We start from the raw sequence: 21,179 nt of genomic DNA on the forward strand, positions 1-21,179 counted from the left end.
GAAAAGTAGTGAATTGACTGTGAGGTGTTTTAGGCATCATGAAAGATGCAAGTTCTTTCGTTATCCTATAATCTTGTTGAGTTGATTCACCCACATTAAGTCTAGTCTATCCAAGCATTTGTTAGTCCCATTGCAAATTGAGGGAGGAAGATGATTTCCTCTGTGTGCTACATTGTAAAAGTGCACATTAGAGGTTCATGATTTTATTGTACTTAGCAGATGGAGGAACTCTTCCCTCTCCCCCATCCCCTGAACCTGCTACTTAATTTTGCATCCATAACAGATGCATGCATATGCAAGTAATGCAAGCAGAAAACAAGGATTCTGTCTTAGTAATCATCCTGTGATCTTTTAAATATACAAACTGAAACATAACTGGCAGTAATAATAATTAGATTTCTCAGTTCTAATAATGCCAAGTCTCCACACAATCATTAACAGAATGTGAGTCCTGATTTCTCAACTGCTGTTTTAGAAATTGCTGATGCCTCGAAAGATCCAAAAATTCAATAATATGACAGACATCTATTGCAATATTTTAAACTACCATTCTGTACTGCATCATTCTATGATTCTAAGAGGTAATTTTAGCTTGATAACATGCTGGGAGTGGGGAAGGGGGAAATGGGGCGAAGTTCCAGTAGCACATAGGAAACTAGTAAGAATCTGTTGCACGTTTGTCAAGAGATTTTTCATCCAGCCATTGCAAGTATATCTGACCTCTTTACTTGCTGCCCAATTAGGCTGAGTGGGCACAATTTCAACTCCAGTGCTCAATCATAAACTGCAGGTTTCTGGAAGAACAAAAGAAGGAACTATCAGAATGGAGTCGCAATGTTCCAAGAAATATGCCACTGGGAGTAAGAAGATATAGCTAGAGGGATCAGAGGAAGTCAGCACTGAATTCAGTGCTGAAAGCAGTTTAATGACCTAAGAAGGGCAAGAAATGTGAGTACAATGGCACATTCAGCTATATCCCAATGTGTATTTCACCCTCACTTTGCCTTCTCAAGTTTACTCTAGCACATCATTCCTCAAACCAACTTATCTTGCAGGTTCATCCATCCCTCTCTATCTATACATTTACCCATATCCCCATCTGTCCACCCACCCTCGTCTTTGTGCAATGCCATCCATCTCCCTCATAGTCCCCTCAATAAATGTTGCCCATCTATCCATCGCCTTCTATTACTCTCAATCACTAGGTCCCTTCTTGCCCTCTTTGCAGGGAAAAAAAAAGTTAGAACCAGGGAGAGATGGAGACAAACAAAGGTTGTCATCCATCAATCTCATAGTTCACATCTGCAGAGGAGGTGCTGGCTGAGATTAGTGGAGTCTTGACTTGCCTGGCCATCAAAGATGGGCCTTCCGAACTATATAGTGACAAATTAATATCAGACACATGGCATACAGCATTCATTCATATTGATTTGATGTCATTAGCCAGTGAAACATGATTATGTGTGTCATGATCGCTTAAAACATTTTTACCTTGACAGTCTAATTCATGTCTTCAATCTTCCAAGGTCTTCAGGCATGCTGCAGGAGGTGGTGATCCAGGAGGTCAGCAATGACTCCTGTGAGGAGGTCACTCACTCTGAGGGTGCACCATCACACCTCTCATGCAGACTGTGCACCAGCTTACATACTCACACCACAGTGGATGCTTTCATGTTTTTCCGATCAGGAGGCCACTTTCAGGCATTCTGTCATCTTCTTGATGACATTAGTTGGCAAGTTCTTAATGAATTAATGCACACAGGCAGATCATTATAGGTTGGCATCAATTCCCCAAGACCAGTCAAACATGGACTTTAAACAATGGTCTGTCACAGGGGTGGGTGCTTGCACCAGCTTTTATCGGTATCTAAACAATGAAGATATCCTGGAAGTTCATCTATACTAAGGACATATTGAATGGGTTAAAAAGAAATGAAGTCTCCAATATTTATGGGGAATTGGTGGTTTAGGGCTGCATCTGTCAGTGACTGGGAAACTCAGAATACAGAAAAGGCAGAGGTCTTGTAGAATATAACTGCAGGAGCTTGTATGATTTTTTAAAATTCAATTTCCCGCTTGACAGCTGACCAGATTGAGAAATTGGTCACTTGTCAGGTGAGAATGTCAGCCGTGAAGTGTGGCAGCTGGAGACTGATGGGCGTTGGGGTGGGATTTCGCATTTTTACCAATTTAACTCCAAAGTGTTCACTATGAAAATATTTAGGGAAGAAATTGTGATACATACTGACCCTCTTCTTGAACATTTGCAAAAGTTTTATGCTGTCTGCATCAGATTTACAAATAGAGCAAATATTATAAAATATTGTAACAAAATCTAGTGTGAGAGTGTTGGGAGTTACAACAGAGAAGGGTTATTTTATATTTGTTTGGCACCTTCATCAAGCCTGCAGTAGTGTCATGCAATGTCCATGGAATCTCTTTACCTGTTAGCATGTGTGGAGAGGTAGGCAGAGTCTGACCCATCCATTTTCTGTTTAGCAAGTCTTGCATTGATATGCTATCTTTACTGAAGAACTGCTGCCTCTATATGTTGCATTTTAACAATTTGACAGTTACATAGTTCACTCACAAAATTGTATGTCAATTGATTTGAACCAGCTGCTATGTAGAAATGCTTGAAACCCAGTTCTCACCACTTGGGGGCACCATTGTTTCTCCCTCAGCCTGCTGCATGGTAATATTCCGGCTGCTTATTCTTTAATACCTTTCACAAAAGTTTTGTTTGTAAAGCTAATGAATATGTTTTCTAACAGGACATACAATATTCCAACTGCAGCCTGACCAAGGGTTTGCACAAGTTCAAGATTGATTCCTTGCATATGTGTCCTATGTCTCTGGGTACAAGCCCAATTTTCCTTTACCCCAAACCTTTGCTTTCCATCCTCTGACCTTCTCCCCATCCTTGTGGAGCCATTTCCCTTAATTGGAAGCGCTATTATCTTTGACATAAGTCCCTTATGCGCCAGAATTCCAGGGAATGTCATTAATGGCATCAGTGCTGCCCACTTTATAACATTATGTAAATGACACAATACCAGGAACTGGAGATAGACGTCCAATCCTGCAGCACTTCCAACAGCAGAGTGGAGATCAAGGAATTCCATCCCTAGTATTTACTAACAACTGAAATAAGACCTATCATTTCCTGGATTATCCCTGTTTCCTTCTTTGAAGAACAGTAACATTTGCTCCCCAATATTTTTTATTCATTCATGGGATGTGGGCTTTGCTGTCTAGACTAATTGCCCCTTGAGAAGGTGGTAATGAGCTGCCTTCCTGAACCGCTGCAGTCCCTTGACATAGGTACATTCACAGTGCTGTTTAGGAGGAAGTTCCAGGATTTTGACCCAGTGACAGTGAAGGAACGGCGATGTATTTCCAAGTCAGGATGGCGAGTGGCTTGGAGGGGAATTTCCAGGTGGTGGTGTTCCCATGTGTCTGCTGCCTTTGTCCTTCTAGATGGTAGCGGCCGTGGGTTTGGAAGGTGCTGACTAAGGAGCCATGGTGAGTGTCTTCAGTGCACCCAGTAGGTGGTACACACTGCTGCTACTGTTCTTTGGTGGTGGAGGGAGTGAATGTTTGTGGATGTGGTGCCAACTAAGCAGGCTGCTTTGACCTGGAAGGTGTCAAGCTCCTAGTGTTGTTGGAGCTGCACTCATCCAGGCAAATGGAGAATATTCCATCACACTCATGATCTGTGCCTTGTAGATGGCAGACAAGCTTTGGGGAGTTAGGAGGTGAGTTACAGGATTCCTAGCCTTTGACCTGCTCTTGTAGCCACAGTAGTTATATGGCTAGTATAGTTCAGTTCCTGGTCAATGGATGTTGGTAGTGGGACATTCAGTGATGGTAATGCAATTGAACATCAAGGGATGATAGTTAGGTTCTCTCTTATTAGAGATGGTCATCGCCTGGCAATGATACAAATGTTACTTGCCACTTGTCAGCCCAAGCCTGGATAGTGTTTAGGTCTTGCTGCATTTGGACATGGACTGCTTCAGTATGTGAAGAGTTTCAAATTGTGCTGAATATCGTGCAATCATCAGTGAACATCCCCACTCTGACCTTATGATGGAAGGAAGGTCATTTATGAAGTAGCTGAAGATGGTTGGGCCAAGGACACTACCCTGAGAAACTCCTGCAGTGATGTCCTGGAACTGAGATGACTGGCCTCCAGCAACCACAATCATCTTCCTTTGTGCTAGGTATGACTCCAACCAGCGGGGAATTTTCCCCTGATTCCCATTGACTCCAGTTTTGCAAGGGCTCCTTGATGCCACACTCAGTCAAATGCAGCCTTGATGTCAAGGGCAGCCACTCTCACCTCACCTCAGGAGTTCAGATCTTTTGTCCATGTTTGAACCAAGGCTGTAATGTGGTCAGGAACTGAGTGGCCCTAGCAGAACACAAACTGGGCATCTGTGAGCAGGTTATTGCTCAGCAAATGCCGCTTGATATCACTTTTGATGACCCCTTCCATTACTTTACTGATGATCAAGAGTAAACTGATGGAGCGGTAATTGGCTGGGTTGGATTGATCCTGTTTTTTGTGTACAGAGCATACCTGGGGAATTTTCCTCATTGCTGGTAAATGCCAGTGTTGTAGCTGTATTGGAACAGCTTGGCTTGGGGCATGGCAAGTTCTGACACAATTTTCCTTCCCACGGAATTTTATGCAATTCATAGTGAGAGCATTCATTATTTCTTCCTTAGCCAAAAATATAAAACAAGACTTGTCTGAGAGCTCAGACATCCATTACTCTTGTTGAAAAGCCTGAGCCCTGAGAAAGCATTGCTTGCTTAACAGCTCTGCTTTCTGATCTCTGCAGTCAATTTCACAATGTTTATTTACAAGGTTAGGTGGTTTCAAAAACTTGTGATCTCTGTTACTGGCATTTTAAAGAGTCTGGGTAATTGACACTTTTATTGTCCTATAGTGAAATGACTTTCTTAACATTGTGGAATGCTAAATGACATTTTAAACCCTTTTTTAAAACAATGTTGCCATTGGTTCTCTAGTGTTGAAGGTCAATGGGCATGGAAATGCCATAGCTTGGCATAGGGAGCATGAGGAGGATCTTTTGAACTCGCTTTTTAAAAGGTCCCCTCCTACAAACTAGGGTCCATGACTCCTCTGAGGTTGAGCCATGAACAATGACTCTTTAAAAATCCGCCTGCCTCCATGAAAATTGCTGAAGAGTAGGATACGCCCATCTCTTCATTGGAAGCCAGCCAGGTCGGGAGGGCCAGTTGTGGGCTTTTGACCCAAACCCAGCCTGCACCCTATAAGAATACCTGAAAATCAGACAGCCCGGGAATGGGTTCAGGAATCAGGACCCACCTGCCATTTTTAAAGAGCTTTTGAGTCATCCCAGCTTAGTGAAAATCCAGCCCAAAGTATCTTTTCAGCTTCAAATTTGACATAATCTCCCCATTCAACAATAGGATTCCAGCCTTTGATGTACATTTTTCATCCAACGTTTAATGTCTTGCTTACTTTTGTTCCATTGCCATCTCTATTCAATGTTCCCTTTAAGCCACCCAGCAACCCACAAGTTCCCATGCAGGCCAAGCACAAGTTGGCCCCTTTAAGTTATCGTCTGTGCAATAAAATGTAATGATACCCACAAGTAAATCAATAGGCCACACGCAACAAGAAACATAGGACATTGTTTCTATTTACCATTTTCTTTCAATTTAATCTGGACCAAGGTCCAGTTTAATGTGCAAATACTTTCATAACCATTATACCAGAGCCTGGTTCACTTAGGCCCCTAGGGTAGGAAACCTGTGACCAGATTTTCCCCTTTGAGACGGGAATAGTGAGCCGGGCCATTTCCCAACATCACAATCCTACCTCCTGAGTGGTCATGCCTGTCCATTGTATTTTTCCCCCTCAGTCGGGGGTGGGCTGCAGCCTCCTTAAGTAGGGTGGAAATGGGAACAGAGGAAGACAGGTTAGACAGCCCGCTTCTGTTCATTAGGACATCAACCCAGTTCTGTAGATGAGTGTGAAACCTCCTACGGCTCACCCGTGTATGCCTGCTCACCCACCTGCTCATACCCCTTCATCTCTTCTATGCCCCCTCATCCAGTATCCACTATATGCAGAACTTTTGAACTCTATAATAACATAGGGAAGTCTTTAAAATGCTCATAAAACTGTAAAAATAAACAAAATCTTTCAGCAACCACTTCAAAAAAGTCTATTTTCCTAATAAGTGGTCATAAGACTATCAAGGTAAACAGTCATTCAAAGACCACTTCTAAAACATAATCCTATTAAATGGTCATATTACTGTCAAGATAAATAAACTTATAATCCCCTTGACAGCTCTGTCAACAACCCCTGCAGACCTGAATCCATCAGTGAGGTTTGGAGCTCAGCTAAGTATTCATAATGGGATTATATTGCATTGTGGTATAAACAAAGCCTCCGGAACTGGAACATATTAAAACATTCGAAGTCTTTGAAGGAACCCAGCCGTCTGTTCAAGCTTAAAAGCAAGGTCTGAGCTGTCAATCAATTAAAAGATTAAATCACAGGGGAGAAATGGCACAGCCAAATATGAATATCAATACAGTTCAATGCAGAAGAGCACTTTATCCATTGGATAATATACTCGAAATGCATCTGAATATTTTTCCACTTTCACAATGCTGGTTAGTTTAATGTCACTTACCTTTGAAGAACAAAGCCATATCATTAATAACTGCATTAATACATATTTAACTTATCATAAAGCATTACATTATCACATGTGAAGCTATCAATATCTTTTGAACTTAACTATCAAAAGACTTTGGACTTCAGACAAGGGGTTCCCCCATGGTTCACGACACCTCTGAGCTGTAGTGAACCACACCATCTTCAGAACCCAGCCCAACTCCAAGAAAATAGTGGGGTGTCTAAAATTACCAAACCCGCAATGGAGCTGGCCAGGGTAGGAGTGCTATATGTGAGCTCATGACCTGCCTCCTTTCCTGTGCCAATCAAAATAACCCACGACAGGAATGGGGGAGGATATCCATCTGTTGGGCTTACATGTCTCCACTTCCAACCACTCAATGTGAGTTTTATGTGTCCAGATGGGAAAATCCAGCCTCTGGTGTCCATTCCTGGTCTGGTCAAATTGTGGTTTCAGAACCACAGCAATGAGGTTGACTCTTAAGTGCTCTATGAAAATGGACTAGCAAGCCACTCAGTTGTACCAAATGTTACAAAGTCCTCCATCACCATCGCTGGATATGTCCTGTCCCACAGGCAGGACAGACGCACCAGAGGTGGTGGCACAGTAGGTATACTGTCAGGCATGAATGGCCTTTGGAGTCCTCAACATTGACTGCAAACCCCTTGAATTCTCATGGCATCCAGTCAAACGTGGGCAAGGAAATCTCCTACTGATTACCACCTACCACCCTCTCTCAGCAGATGAATTGGTACTCCTTCATGTTGAAAACCACTTGAAAGAAGTACAAGGGTAGCAAGGATATAGAATATATTTTGAATTGGCTACTTCAATGCTCAACACAAAGGGCTGAATCTTTGCGGCCCCACGAAGGTGGGAACAGAGGTGGGGGCACCCTGAAAATACTGGTGCCAGTTGATGTGTCAATTTCAAGGCACCAGTCCTAGTGCTGGCAATAATCACCAGGCCAGGTAGGAAGGGGAGGTGATGTGACAGGGAGCTTACTCTCTTTCTTATCAAAACCAATTAAACTTGTTAAAATAAAACTCATTTAGAGCTTGTTGGAGAGGGAAGGTGGAATACTTCAGAGAGCAGAGAGATTTCAGAAGCTGTCAGCTACCGAACAGCTGAAGGGAAGCAGGTACCCAGAGGGGAGCCAGTCATGGCTGTCTCAGGGCATCACCCCAGCCCCATAAGAAGATTAATGGGGCAAAGGGAGACTGAACACTTTGCAATACACAGGTGGCATGGAGAATAGGCACTCAGAGCTGGGGCTTTGAATAGGGTCAGCAGCATTACAGAGGCAGAACAGGGAGCAAGGGCAGCTGGGCTTCCACTTTCCCAGGAGGAAGGCTGCACCTGGCATTGGGGGCATGACTGTCAGATTCTGGGTCCAATGGTGATGAGGGACAACACCCACAACAGGAAGAGCAGAACCTGAACATCAAGAGAGCACGGGAGAGGGAAAAAGGACAAGAAGACAATCGAGGCCGAGCTCACATCATAGGGTCGACCACTGATGACAGAGCTCCTTGGAAATGAAAGAGACCCAGTCCCGCAACTCTCCAGGCAGATGATCACAGATGTCTGTGTCCTCATCAGCGACAACCTCACCTCTCGAAGCACCCTTGCCATGTCCTCACTCTATTATTATCACTCAGTCTTCAGACAATTCAATTCACTCAACCTGATACCAAACTGAACACATTGGTACAGCAAAAGCTAAGAGCCCTCACAGCATCCTAGCAGAAGTACAGAAGATTGATAATCCGGAACTAGCTGCACCCCTATCCAATCTATTCTAGTACAGCTACAAGAACGGCTTCTATGCAAGAATCTGGAAACTTGCCCAGATGTGACCTGTCCTCAAAAAAAACCAATCCAACTAGCGTCCCATTACCGTTCGCTCAATGATCCACAAAGTGATGGAAGGGGTCAAGTGGCATTTACTCTCCAGTAATCTGCTCACCGATGTTCAGTTTGGATTTTACCAGAGCCACTCATCACTATCCTCATTATTTGATCCAAACATTGATAAAATGACAAAATTCAAAAGGTGAGTTGAGAGTGGCTGCATCATTAGACCGTGTGAAATACTGGGAATTGGGGGAAAGTTTCCACTGGCTGGAGTCATACCTAGTACAAAGTTGTCATAGGTCAGTCACCTCAGCCCCAAGCATTGCTGCAGGATTTCCTCAGGATGGAGTTCTGTTCTCAACCATCTTTAGCTACTTCATCAATGACATAAGAACATAGGAGCGTGAGAAATAGGAGCACGAGTAGACCACTCAGCCATCAAGCACATTCCATCATTCCTTGAGATCAAGGCTCCTTATTCATTTGGAATTAGAGGTGTTTGCTGATGATTGCAGTGTTCAGTTTCACTTGCTGCTCTTCAGATATTGAAGCAGTCCATTCCCACATGCAGCAAGCTCTGGAGAACATTCAGACTAGAGCTGATACATAACATTCACACCATGTAAGTGCCAGGCAATGCCCATCTTCTTATGACATTCAATGATACTACCATTGTCAAATTCCCTACCATCAACATCCTGGGTGTTGCCATTGACCAGAAACTAAACTGGATCAGCCACATAAATACCATGGCTAGAATAGCAAGCCAGTGACTGAGAATTCTGCGATGAGTAATTCACCTCCTGACTCCCCAAAACCTGTCCACCATCTACAAGGCACAAGTCAGATGTGCAAAGGAACACACTCCACTTGCCTGGATGAGTGCGGCTCCAACAACACCCAGAACAAAACAACCCACTTGAATGGCACCCCATTCACCAGCTTAAACATTTACTCCCTGCTCACTGGCACACCATGCCTATAGTGTTTATGATTTACAAAATGCATTGTAGCAAATGGACCAAGTTTCTTTAATAGCACCTTCCAAATCGTAACATAAGAACATGGAGCAGGGGAAGACCATATGGCCCGCTGAGCCTGCTCCCCCATTCAGTACAATGATGGCTGACCTTGAGCTTCAACTCCACTTTCCTTCCAGCTGCCCATTTCCATTGATTCCCTGAGACCCCAAAATCTGTCTATCTCAATGATAGCACAACCACAATCCTCTGGGGTAGAGAATTCCAATGATTCACAATCCTTTGAGTGAAGAAATTTCTCTTCATTTCAGTCTTAAATGATCGGTCCCTTATCCTGAAACTGTACCCACTTGTTCTAGATTCCTATCTAGATGGTCAAGAGCAGCAGCCGCATGGGAACACCACCACTTCCAAGTTCCCCTCCAAGTCGCACTCCATATTGACTTGGAAATATATTACTATTCCTTCACTGTCACTGAAAATTCAATCCCAGGACCTCTTGCTCTGTGCTTCATCCATCCCAGTGATATTCTCTAACTATATATCCCTGAATCCACCCTTTGCTCCTCCAACACTAGGTTACTCTGCAGTCCATGTACTCTTTGCTCCATTACCAAAGGTCTCTCTTTCAGCCATGATGCTTCTGTTCATTGGAACTCTTCTTATGGGCAGAATTTATTTCCAGTGATGGAGGTCCCGCACACCAGTTGGAGAATCGGTAGGAACCCCATGCCACCTTCCCCGGCAGGCCTGACACAATTTCAGTGAAATCAAGCACTTACGTAGACAGCTTCAGGCCTCCCATTTGATCATGTCCCTGTTGGGCAGAAACCCCACCGCTGAGAGCTGCCAGCCAATTAGAGGCCACCAGCTTTCCATTACCAGCAGTGCCCCCAGCAGTGGTGACTGTTTCCATTAATGCACTGAGTCCTTCACCATGGATTGTTACTGGATTCCTGGAGAGGGGTAAGTGAGGTGGGATGGAAGTCACAGGGTGGGAGTCGCCAGTGAGGGGTTGCAAGTGGGGGTCAGATGCAAGGACAAGAAGCTGACCTTCAGCATCCCCCCTCCAACCCCTCCCCCCAACCCACGCCATCCTATGCTGGGTCCTTTGATTGGGCACTGTTTGATTGGGCACTGAGTACCTGTGAATGAGGGACCTCTCCGGTAGCCACCGTCAAGTTTAACAAGGTTTGATGGGCAGCCTTCTATCGCATGGGAGACCCATACAAAGTCAGTCAAATATTTAAGCCATCATTAACTTCCAGTGTGTTCAGGGATAATTGGTTTCAGTTGACTTTTTAACAAGCCTAATCGACATCCCAGCACCAGCAGGTGGATTTTCTGTGTTGGGCCGTTCCCACCCCTCATTATAATGGGACACTGCTCCCATTGCTAGGGGTCGGACTTGTGGCCTCCAGCACTAACTTCAATGTCTGCCCACCATCTTGTCCATTCCAGAGGGCTCCCTTAGAATCTGTCCAATATCTCAGTCCTTTCAAAAGCCTTTTTAAAAATTATTTTCTTTGATTTTGCTTTTGGTCCTTCCCACCTTGAATTGTCCATTTCTTTTTTACTTCTGTTTACTTCTGTACCTTTCTCTGTCCTATAAAGTGTTCTAGGATCATACTTAAAAAGAACTGTTACAGAAATATTAACTGCAATGCAAAGCAGTCTTCTCAAAAAGAATAAATGAAAGACATTTAACTAAAGAAATCATTTATTTATCCTCTATTCTAGTTTCCAACTTTGAAACATTAAGGCAATTGGCTTATAGTAGTTCAGTTAGTAATACTAATTAACAATGAAAATATTTTCAGGTCCTTAAGTCATGGTTAAGGCTAGCAATATGGAATAGCATCTCATGACAAATTCTGTGATTTTATAATCTACCATACCTATAACAAGAATACTTCGTCTACATTTCAAGATCCAGCATAACTTCACTACAAGCATTGTTTCCGATACATTCATACACACGATCTAAAATACAGCTCTGTGATCCATATACATTGTCATCGTCACTTGTCTATGTGATTGCAACAATGCACTGTCACCTATCAATTGGCAAACAGTGAGGCAGTTTTAAAAATGCTGTTGCATTGAGATACATCCATGCACAGGTGTGCTGAATGACTTTTGGCAAAACTTCCAATGACAACTGCTATTGCTAGGAGATCTTCAGGGATGTCAGGAAAAAAGTGCCCCAGTTGTCAAAGTTGTATATTTTGGTTCAGTTGCCCTGTAGTCACTCATATAGAACTATTGCCCTCTTGTACTGCCAGCAGAAATTGCTTTTCTATAATTAACTGCAAATTACTTTACCACGTTGATGCATGTAATACAATAATGCAATAATTGTTAACTTTGCCTACTTTTGTTCCTGTCTTGCATTCCTGGCACTCTTTAAGCTACCTAGTGTCAGAAATATCATGTTCTTATTCTTCCTTAGAAGTTTTTTCTAGATCGTCCTTCAGTTTCTCTACAGACTTTTCAATACTATAGTTAAACTTATTCTGAGAATTGGGGTCTGGGCTACTGCATTGTTTCTCTCCTTTCAAAAACTTAGAACCTGATGGAGATATTTCTTCAGACAGAACTGATTTATCAGTAGGGTCTAAGACAAAACCGGAATGATTTTGATAATGATACTTCTTACGTGTGGAAACAGCTATTTGTCTGAAAATTAGGTAAATTATTTCAGTTACATTTAGAACAAGTGACAGACAACTCACAGCCAGCATGAAAATAATGAAGATAGTCTTTTCTGTCGGGCGTGAAATAAAGCAGTCTACATTATGTGGACAGGGAGCTCTGTCACATACATAAATAGGACCCAAAGAGAATCCAAATAGATACCATTGACCCATAATGAAACCAACTTCAAATATAATTTTACATAAAACTTGTAGTAAGTAGGTGAATAATAGGATTCCTCGTATTTTTACTTTCCCACGGGTTATAATGTACTTTGTCTTCTTGACCTTTCTGAATGTGGTTTCAGTTTCATTGGTTGTTCTTTTGTTTTCCATGTGGATTACATGTAAAGCATGTCCAAGATATATCAAGGTAGGGGTTGAGACAAAAATAATCTGAAGAACCCAAAAGCGAATGTGAGAGATGGGAAAAGCTTTATCATAACAGACATTTTCACAGCCAGGTTGGCGTGTGTTGCAAACAAAGCCAGACTGTTCATCACCCCAAACCTTCTCTGCACCAGCCCCAAGCAGCAAGATCCTGAACACAAACAATATAGTGAGCCAGATTTTCCCAATAACTGTAGACTGTGATTGAACTTTATCCAGGAGTCTTCCAAGAAATGTCCAGTCTCCCATTCTTCAAAAGTGATATCTGCCAAATTAAACATATGCTGGATTATAAATTTGAAACAAATCACTTAAGTTATGATTGAAATGATAATGTACTGATCCTTTCAATCCATGGGTGGATTTCTGTAAGAGTTCTCCCACTCATTTGCTGTAACTTCAGCAGAGGAGTTATGGAAACTCTTGAAAAATTGTATAAACAGAGAACTGGGATAGCCTCTGTCGAAATTCACCCCCACCCCCACCCCGCACCCCCACCGATGTTTTTTCCATATAAATGTAAACATGTCCTTGAAATATTAAAACCATTACAATTTATAAGTAGCCTTTAATGTCATGTCAAAAGCAATTTATAGAGATAAGATAGTGAAAAGGTTTGATCTAGGAGAAAATAAGTACCAAAACAATCAAAAGTTATATTTAAGTAGTTGTCAAAATGAAACTCCTGATGATTCTCTGGGTTGGGAGGGAGGGGAACGGGTGGTGGTGGGGAGGCAGGGGCGGTGGTGGTGGTTCAACTGCTGGCCGTCTGTTTCTCATCTGTAAAACAGTGAACAGTGGGAGATCAGGAGAATTCCCACAAAAATTCGACTCCAGAATTGTTTTTGACTGAAAATTGTAATCATGTCATGATTTATCTCACATCTCTTAAACTCTGTGCAATTAAAGTTGATGCAAAGGAAGAAAAATGGAAGAAGCATTTATTAATAGCATATAAGGTAATTTCCCTTCAGTATCTCAGAGCTAATCCCTACTGATAGTAAATGCAGTTTTGCCTGGTTTTAAAACTGCCACTAATTTAAAAGCAGGATTGAAAATGTATTCCTGAGCAATAGGCAGCGAACAAAGAGTAAATATAATCCATGGCAAAAGCCAGAAAGACATTTTGCAAATTAATACTAATGTATGTTCTTTAAGCAATAGTTTAGATGCCATTTTAATTATTGGGTGACACAGCTACTTAGACCTGGAGTTTCTGCAATGCAGTCATTACTGTGGTGTCAGCTTGGCATGTATGTAGTGAGGTGTTGTGCCCAGCCTTTAATCATGAATGTCCTTAAATGGAATGTGTACATGAGCCTGGCTTGAATTTTACTGTTTAATAGGATGTTTTAATAAAATCAAAGATGTGGGCCTCTCAATGTTCAGAAAGAGTCCAACATAAAGTAACATTTCCACTGTTAGAGGTTCAATGAGGTGCACTACTTCATATATATGGTTGGATAAATCAATCATTGGTGTAAGGATCTATGTGTAGTCCTTTGAGACCTAGTTATTCACCAAAGAATCACAAACATTTAATGAATATCCAGAATAGAAGATATAACACGGAATGTTAGCATAGTGGTAATGTTACTGCAGTAATAATCTAGAGACCGGGACTACTGCTCTGGAGACATGGAGCAGAATTTAGCCCTTGTCGGGTGGGCAGGCTGCGGAGGCAGGCTGCGGCAATTGGGAAGTCAACCACCGCCCACGATCAGGGCTGGATTGTGATTTCACGCTGGTGGGCCAATTAAGGCCCGCACAGTATGAAACACGAGTGGCAGCGTTCAGCGCTGCCTGTGTGGCTGGGGGGAGGAGGGCGAGTGGGGCGAGTGCGAACGTCACACATGCATGCATGTGCACGCTTGAGAAAGCTGCCTCAGGGAGATGAAGAATTTTCAAAAAAAAATAAAGTCATGAAAAATGTAATAAAATATGTCCCCTTATGACTCTGTCACATGAGCAGGGTCATGTCATTAATTACACTTTAAATTTTTTATTTCATTTTTATTTGCTTTAGGAAACCTCATCCCGCTTGTGGATGAGGTTTCCTAAATAGTGCAAAGGCCCCTTGGCCTCCTTGCTTGCCTGACAACTGTAAGGTTGGACAGGCAGTGAAAAATATCAGTCAATTGAGACTTTAATGTCCTTAACCGGTCTTTTAATTGTTGGTAGGTGCACTACCGATTCCCATGTGCCTGTCGGCTGAAATATCACGCGACTGCAAGTTGACGTTGGGACACTCGCCTGATGTCAACAAGTGTCATTTTATGCTCGGGCGAGTTGGGCGTGCGCCCCCTCGCCGAGGTAAAAATTTTGCCCATGGGATAGAATCTTGTGTTAAGGTGGAAAGACCATGTACTTAGGTGGGATGGTGGCATACCGGAACTCTGCCCTCTCCCTGTTTCCGCCTGAATTATGTTTTGGATTGGAAGGTCCATGGTCGACCTTCCTGCCCTGCTGGCAATTGAGATTCTCTAATTGGCCCCGCCATTAATGACCACTTAAGGGCCTTATCCCGCTGCCACTGGTATTAACCCTGTGGTGTACAGGCATGCCCAACAGGTAAAAATGTATGGGCTGCTTGTCACATCCAGGGGATGGTGGCAGGGAGTCTCAAATAAAGGCACTCAGTGCCTGATCAAGGGACTGGACATGAGGTAGTGGGGGCTTGCTGAGAGTCACCACCCCTGCCTTTACTGTTAACCCCCCCCCCCAACCCCTCACCCGACCTACCACACCCCCTTCACCCCCACCACCACATTGCTTACATGAAGTCTGGGTTGCTCTTTGATCTTGGGACTCCAATAGGTGTTTTTACTGCAGTAGCCACCATTTTCCCTACAACGCTGCTGAGCATAAGAGCTGCCAGCCTTTAATTGGCTGGGAGCTCTTGGCAGGTGAGATTTCCGCCCCCAGAGTCTTGATTCCAGGGGAAGGCCTGAACCTGACCTCACCACTGACTGGTTGGCTTGTGGCTCAGCAAGCCTTCCAGTAAAGAGGCAGCGCAGGTCTCTCACCAGCTCTCCAGCTGGCAGGTGAGACCCCCCCAACACCTCAACAAGATTCCACCCATGAGTTTAAATCTACCGGTGCAATTTAAATTAAATTAATTAACTAATCTTTTTATTCCAGATTTATGAAAATACTAGATTGTCACAAAAACTCATGTGATTCAGTGATGTCCTTAAGGGATGGAAATCTGCCATCCTTACCCGGTTTGGCCTACATGTGACTCCAGACTGACAGCAACATGTTGATTCTTAACCACCCTTTAGAATTATTAAACAAGTCACTCAGCTGTGATGCTGAAAGTCAATCCAGCACTGAATTTCTACACATAAAATCTATCTGGACGATACCCATTGCTTTCCCTTCATCAACATTTGCTGTTACTTTATCAAAAATATCAATTAGATTCGTCAAGTATTAGACTTTTACAAATCTGTACTGGCTGACCTTAATTACCTCCAACCGCTCCAAGTGCCTGTTTTCATGGTTTAGTCTAGAATACTGAATGAGTACTTTATATCAATATTTATCAAGTAAAAGGATGTTGACAAAATGTCAGGAGAAACAGATATGGTAGATGTTTCATCTTGAGTTTGTAGACTCAATGGGTTTTCTTTAGAATTTGCCTGTTACCCTAAGATTGCTACCATAGACTGTTATTCATAAAAAACATTCTTGTTTATTTACAGATCTATGTATATCTACACAAGGTTGTATTTCTGCTTCCAACCAGATCGCAGTTACTTAATCATGTGACATTGCATCATTGTTACATTCTGATGTTAACACTTTGCTCTCCGGTGGAGGTAATGGATGGAGTGAAAATTGCTAGAAAAGACGTACTGGAAAGGCTGGCTATGCTTAGAGCCAATAAGTTGCCTCATCTGGTTGGTTTGTATCCCAGATTGCTAAAGGAAGTGGAGACAATGGAAGGACTTGCTATGATCTCCAATCTTCCCTTGATATAGGAGGGCACTAGAGGATTGAAGAGTGACAAGTGTGACACCCTTGTTCAAGAAGGAGTGTAAGGACTAGAAACTACAGGCTGCTCTAAAGTGCTTCTGAGGGCTCCGATGAGATACAGCCCTGGGATCTGCAGCTGAAGGGAGGCAGGCTGCTGATTGTAATATCCCATGGCCTGAGATGCGCTTGACAGCTGTTCCTTGGGTGTCCAAGGCCTGAAGGACCGCAGCGTGCCTCCTCTTTCACAGTGCCGGAGTGGTCAGGTCACTGGCAGAGGTGCTGAGGAGCGCCAAGTCTACCCTCGGAGTGCTTTGAGAGTAGCCCCCAGATGTGACAGGTTTCAGCACCCCTCCCTTTACAGTGCACAATGGCATCTCCCTATCTACCAAAAATGAAGAAGCACCTAGAGGCAAGTCTAGGCATCTCTTCCACCTCTGCAGTGGCCACTACTTCTGTAGAGTTCATGGCCAAATCAATTGTATGAAGGTCTCATACATATATTCGGCAGCTACTGCAAGGTCTGCTGGGTCTGGCTCTCTATGAGTGTTGCCAACCTCTCTGTGGAGGAAGTCATGAGCTCGAACATCTCAGATATGGCATCATCTGTGCATTGCTTCTGGCAGCTCCGCCAAATGGTCCCCTGTTCTATGTTGCAATTCCAACAGGTTCCTGGTGGTCCATACCAAAGGCTCATTACCAGCCTGGGGCTCAACATGGGCCTGGCTTCCAACAGTCCTCTCTAATTATCAGGACCCTTAGCGGTCACAGCCTCCATTAGCTACTCCTGCACGTCTGTGAGGTGCTCACCAGCTTGTGACCACTAATAGAGTCACAATCTCATATCCACCAAGGTAAATGAATCTATGCTGGTGGAGGGTGCCAGGGAATGATGTGACACTGCATCCTCTGAGGATTCAATGCCCTCCTTCTCAGAGGTGGACAGCAGTGTCCCTGCCAAAGGAGCAGCCCGTTCTTCTGGAGTGGAGAAACTTAATGGGGAACACAAACAATTGGGGCAAAGGCCTTCTCGTTCCCACCTCCCATCCATACCTGAGGCGTGCTTCCTTTCTGTCTTATGATGGACACCAAGCTCGAGGCCTCCACACATCACTTGATCTCTCCATCAGCAATGGCCCAGCCTGCCTGCTCTCCGGACAGCTCAAGAGTCTCCTCTTCAGCACGTGTCAGGGATCAGATGCCCAGCACACCATCACCTGTCTTCACTCTTCTCCTGGGGTTGTGGGTAGATGGGGAAAATGAGCCTCCACACAATGATTAACTGACAGCCTACTCAGCTGGCAACCCTCTGACACTCAATGGGTCCTCCCGGATGTCTTGTATACATGTCCACTCTCATGGGACTTGGAAGACCCTGGTACCAAGAGGCAGGTTCCTGTCACTCAAGTGCTGCCAATACTCAGGAGGCTGCTACTGGGGCATACAAATCTTTCACCTGCCTGGCTGATCCCTCCCCATGTTGAATCCCATCACCTGTTGCCCACAGGACAGCCATTCATCCAGGCTCACCCTTGAGGTGCAGAGGAGGTTATTGCCTGCTTTTGACATTGGATCCAGGTACACTGCCAAACCCCTCATGTGTTAACCTCTGCTGCTATCTCAATACAGGCTTCCTTGGTCAGGTGGGGGATTTTTTCTAGCCATCCGTAGGGAAAAGCACTTCCCATTTTCCTGTAGGCCTGGAGGAGAATCTGTAGGATGGCATCGTTGAAACATTGGGTCACTTTATCTGCCTGGTGGCATTCTCCTGTAATGCTCCATGGACTGAGATGAAGACTATTGATCTGAGAGATGAAGGTTGTTGGTCTGTGAGATGAAGATTGTTGGTCTGAAAGATGATGCTGTTGGTCTGGGAGTTGAGGGAGGTGAAGGTTGTTGGTCTGTGAGTTGTAAATTGTTAGTCTGGGAGAGGAAGATTGATGGTCTAGAAGATAAAGGTTGTTGGTCTGAGGGATGAAGGTTGTAAGCCTGAGAGATGAAGGTTGTTGTTTTGGGAGTTGAAGGTTGTTGGTCGGGGAGTTCAAATTCCTGGAACTGCTTCGTTAATGGTTTACCTGTTTATTAGGCTAGGAAAAAAGCTGAACCTTCTTGATTTATAAAGTGCTGCAGAGTAATGGAGATAAAAGATTTTTTTCAATAAAATGGAAGAAGCTTCTTCCTGTTACACTCTATGATAATCCTGGCAGCGCTGCTAAGGGTACATTGCCCTTCAATTTAGGGACTGCCAGTTCAAAATTGATCTATTATCTTACAACAATCTGCTACATTGCAAACATTGGTATCAGACTTGGCTCAGCATCTCTATGAAGGACGTAAAATATATCCTTGCCCCTCAGATTACCACCCAGTGATGAAGCTGAAAATCCCCTCATCAAACTGCAGATTGTATCTACTCAGAATCAAAATGACACTTCTAATTTACACTTGGATTTGTTCTCAATAAACAAGAGGAAAGGAGTCAGTGTGAGCATGAAGCAAGAAAGTCAAAGATGATTTAGAGGCAGGTGAAATACTGTCAAACACTTTAAAATGTTTGTTAATTGTCTAAAACTAAACATGACAGAGGGTGATATCCCTGTCGCTCCTCCGCTGAAATTGAATTTTTCAAGCTTGAGGAATGGCCAAACTGAGAAAAGCATTGGAAATGTGTCAAGTGTAGCAGATAGAGTGAAACATTAGGCAAGGAAACACAATGATTTACAGCACAGATCGTAAAGCAGACAATATTCTCATAGGATTCAACCAGACAGACGGTGACAGTGAAAGCCATGACACGATGATGGGAAAGTTTAACAGACATTTTATTATCAACAAAAATATGGCTTATGCAAGGGCTAGCTTAAAGTAACAAATGTCCTTGATTCACCATGAGCAACACAAACTGCAGCATCATCTGTAAACGTTCATAGAGGACAATTTTCAACTAGCTGATGACCATTTTTTGCCTGGAAAACAAAAGCCCAGAAGTTGAAAAAATACAACAACTCATCGATCACTTGCCCTCCCATACCCAGCAAGCAGCAGCATGCTCCTTTGACATCTATAACTACATTTAAATAAACCCCAAGCCCAAATATAGTTTGGGCCTCCTGAGACTAGTTTTGGGTGGGCAATACAACCACGCCACTGAATTTGGACCCATAGAAGTGCATGAAAGTTGAAGACTGCCTATAAAATTCAAGCACAAGGAGAATTGCAATGTATCTCACAAGTATAATAAATAAAGGCGACTGTCCAGCCATACACTCTGGTACCTGTATTACAAAAAGTATATATGTCACTGGAAAAGGAACAAAAAAGATTAACAACGATGGTATCAGAACTCAGAGGTTACAACTAACGGAAAAGACGGAACAGGCTGAGGCCATGTTCCCTGGAAAAGAGGAGCTGGGAAGTGAGAGAATAGAGGTTTTTAAAATAATGAAGGGTTTGGATAGGGTAAATGTAGAGAACAACAACATCAATTTGCATTTAGCAGAGTAAGATGTCCCAATTATCAAACTTCACATTATCAAACAAAATTTGACTCCAAGCCGCAAAAGGATAGAAGACCAAAAATCAGTTAAAGAGAGAAGTTTTAAGGAATGTCATAAAGGAGGAGAGAGAGTTGGAGAGGCTTTGGGAGGGAATTCCACAGCATGAGGCCAAGGCAGTTGAAGGCACAGCTGCCAATGGTGGAGTGAGTAAAATCGGAAATGCGCAAGAGGCCTGAGATGCTGAGATATCTTAATGGGTTGTAAAGTTGAAGAAGATTACAGAGATAGGTAGGGGTAAGGCATGAAGGGATTTGAAAGCAAGAATGGGAACTTTAAAATTGCGGTGTTGTACACTGGAAACCAATGTAAGTCGACAAGGAGAAATGTGAGTGGCACATGGAGCAAATTAGGAGATGGGCAACAGAGATTTGGATGAGTTCAACTGATGTGGGGTAGAAGATGGGAGGACAGCCAGGAACATGTTGAAATAGTAAATTCTAGCAATAACAAAGGCATGATTAGAAGTTTCAGCAGTAGCTCAGCTAAGGCAGGAATGGAGTGGAGTTATGGAGGTGGAAGTAGACAGTTTTGGTTATGGAGTGGATATGAGGTCAGAAGCTCAACGTATGTACAGACAAAGCCCCAAGATTGCAAATGGTCTGGTTCAGCCTCAGATAGTTGCCAGGAGAAAGGATGGAGTCAGTGGTTAGGGAACACAGTTTGTGGAGGGAACTGAGGGCAATGGCTTCGGTGTTCCTAATATTTAATTTGAGGAAATTTCTGCTCATCTCAAACTGAATGTCAGGCAAGCAGTGGGACAAATCAGAGAAACTGGAGGGGTCAGCAGAGGTGGTGTGAGGTAGAGCTGGATGTCATTGAAGTACATGTGGTACCTGACATTTTATTTTCAAATGACAAAATATTTCCACTTGTGGAGGAGTTCAAAACTAGGGGTCATTATTATTAGAAAGTCATGATTCAATTCCAGAAGGAATTCTTTTATTCAGAATAATATGGGAATATACAATTTGCTACCACATGTAATAATTGAGTAAACACAAAGGAAGAAGG

At 43.3% G+C, this 21,179-nt stretch overlaps 1 protein-coding gene across 1 annotated transcript in view; it reads right to left on the minus strand.

Moving 5' to 3' along the window:
• Nucleotides 1-11,255: 11,255 nt before the first annotated feature.
• The window catches only part of LOC121277985 (gap junction Cx32.2 protein-like), a 28,127-nt gene continuing 18,203 nt past the window's right edge, over nucleotides 11,256-21,179 (minus strand). Inside the window, exon 2 of the mRNA XM_041187947.1 lies at nucleotides 11,256-12,898. Within this exon, the coding sequence (XP_041043881.1) occupies nucleotides 11,986-12,882 (897 nt within the window). The 5' untranslated portion in view covers nucleotides 12,883-12,898 and the 3' untranslated portion in view covers nucleotides 11,256-11,985. The remainder of the gene's footprint in view (nucleotides 12,899-21,179) is intronic.

The sequence above is a fragment of the Carcharodon carcharias genome, chromosome 5 (assembly GCF_017639515.1).
Source record: "Carcharodon carcharias isolate sCarCar2 chromosome 5, sCarCar2.pri, whole genome shotgun sequence".
In the NCBI taxonomy this organism is placed as follows: Eukaryota; Metazoa; Chordata; class Chondrichthyes; order Lamniformes; family Lamnidae; genus Carcharodon; species Carcharodon carcharias.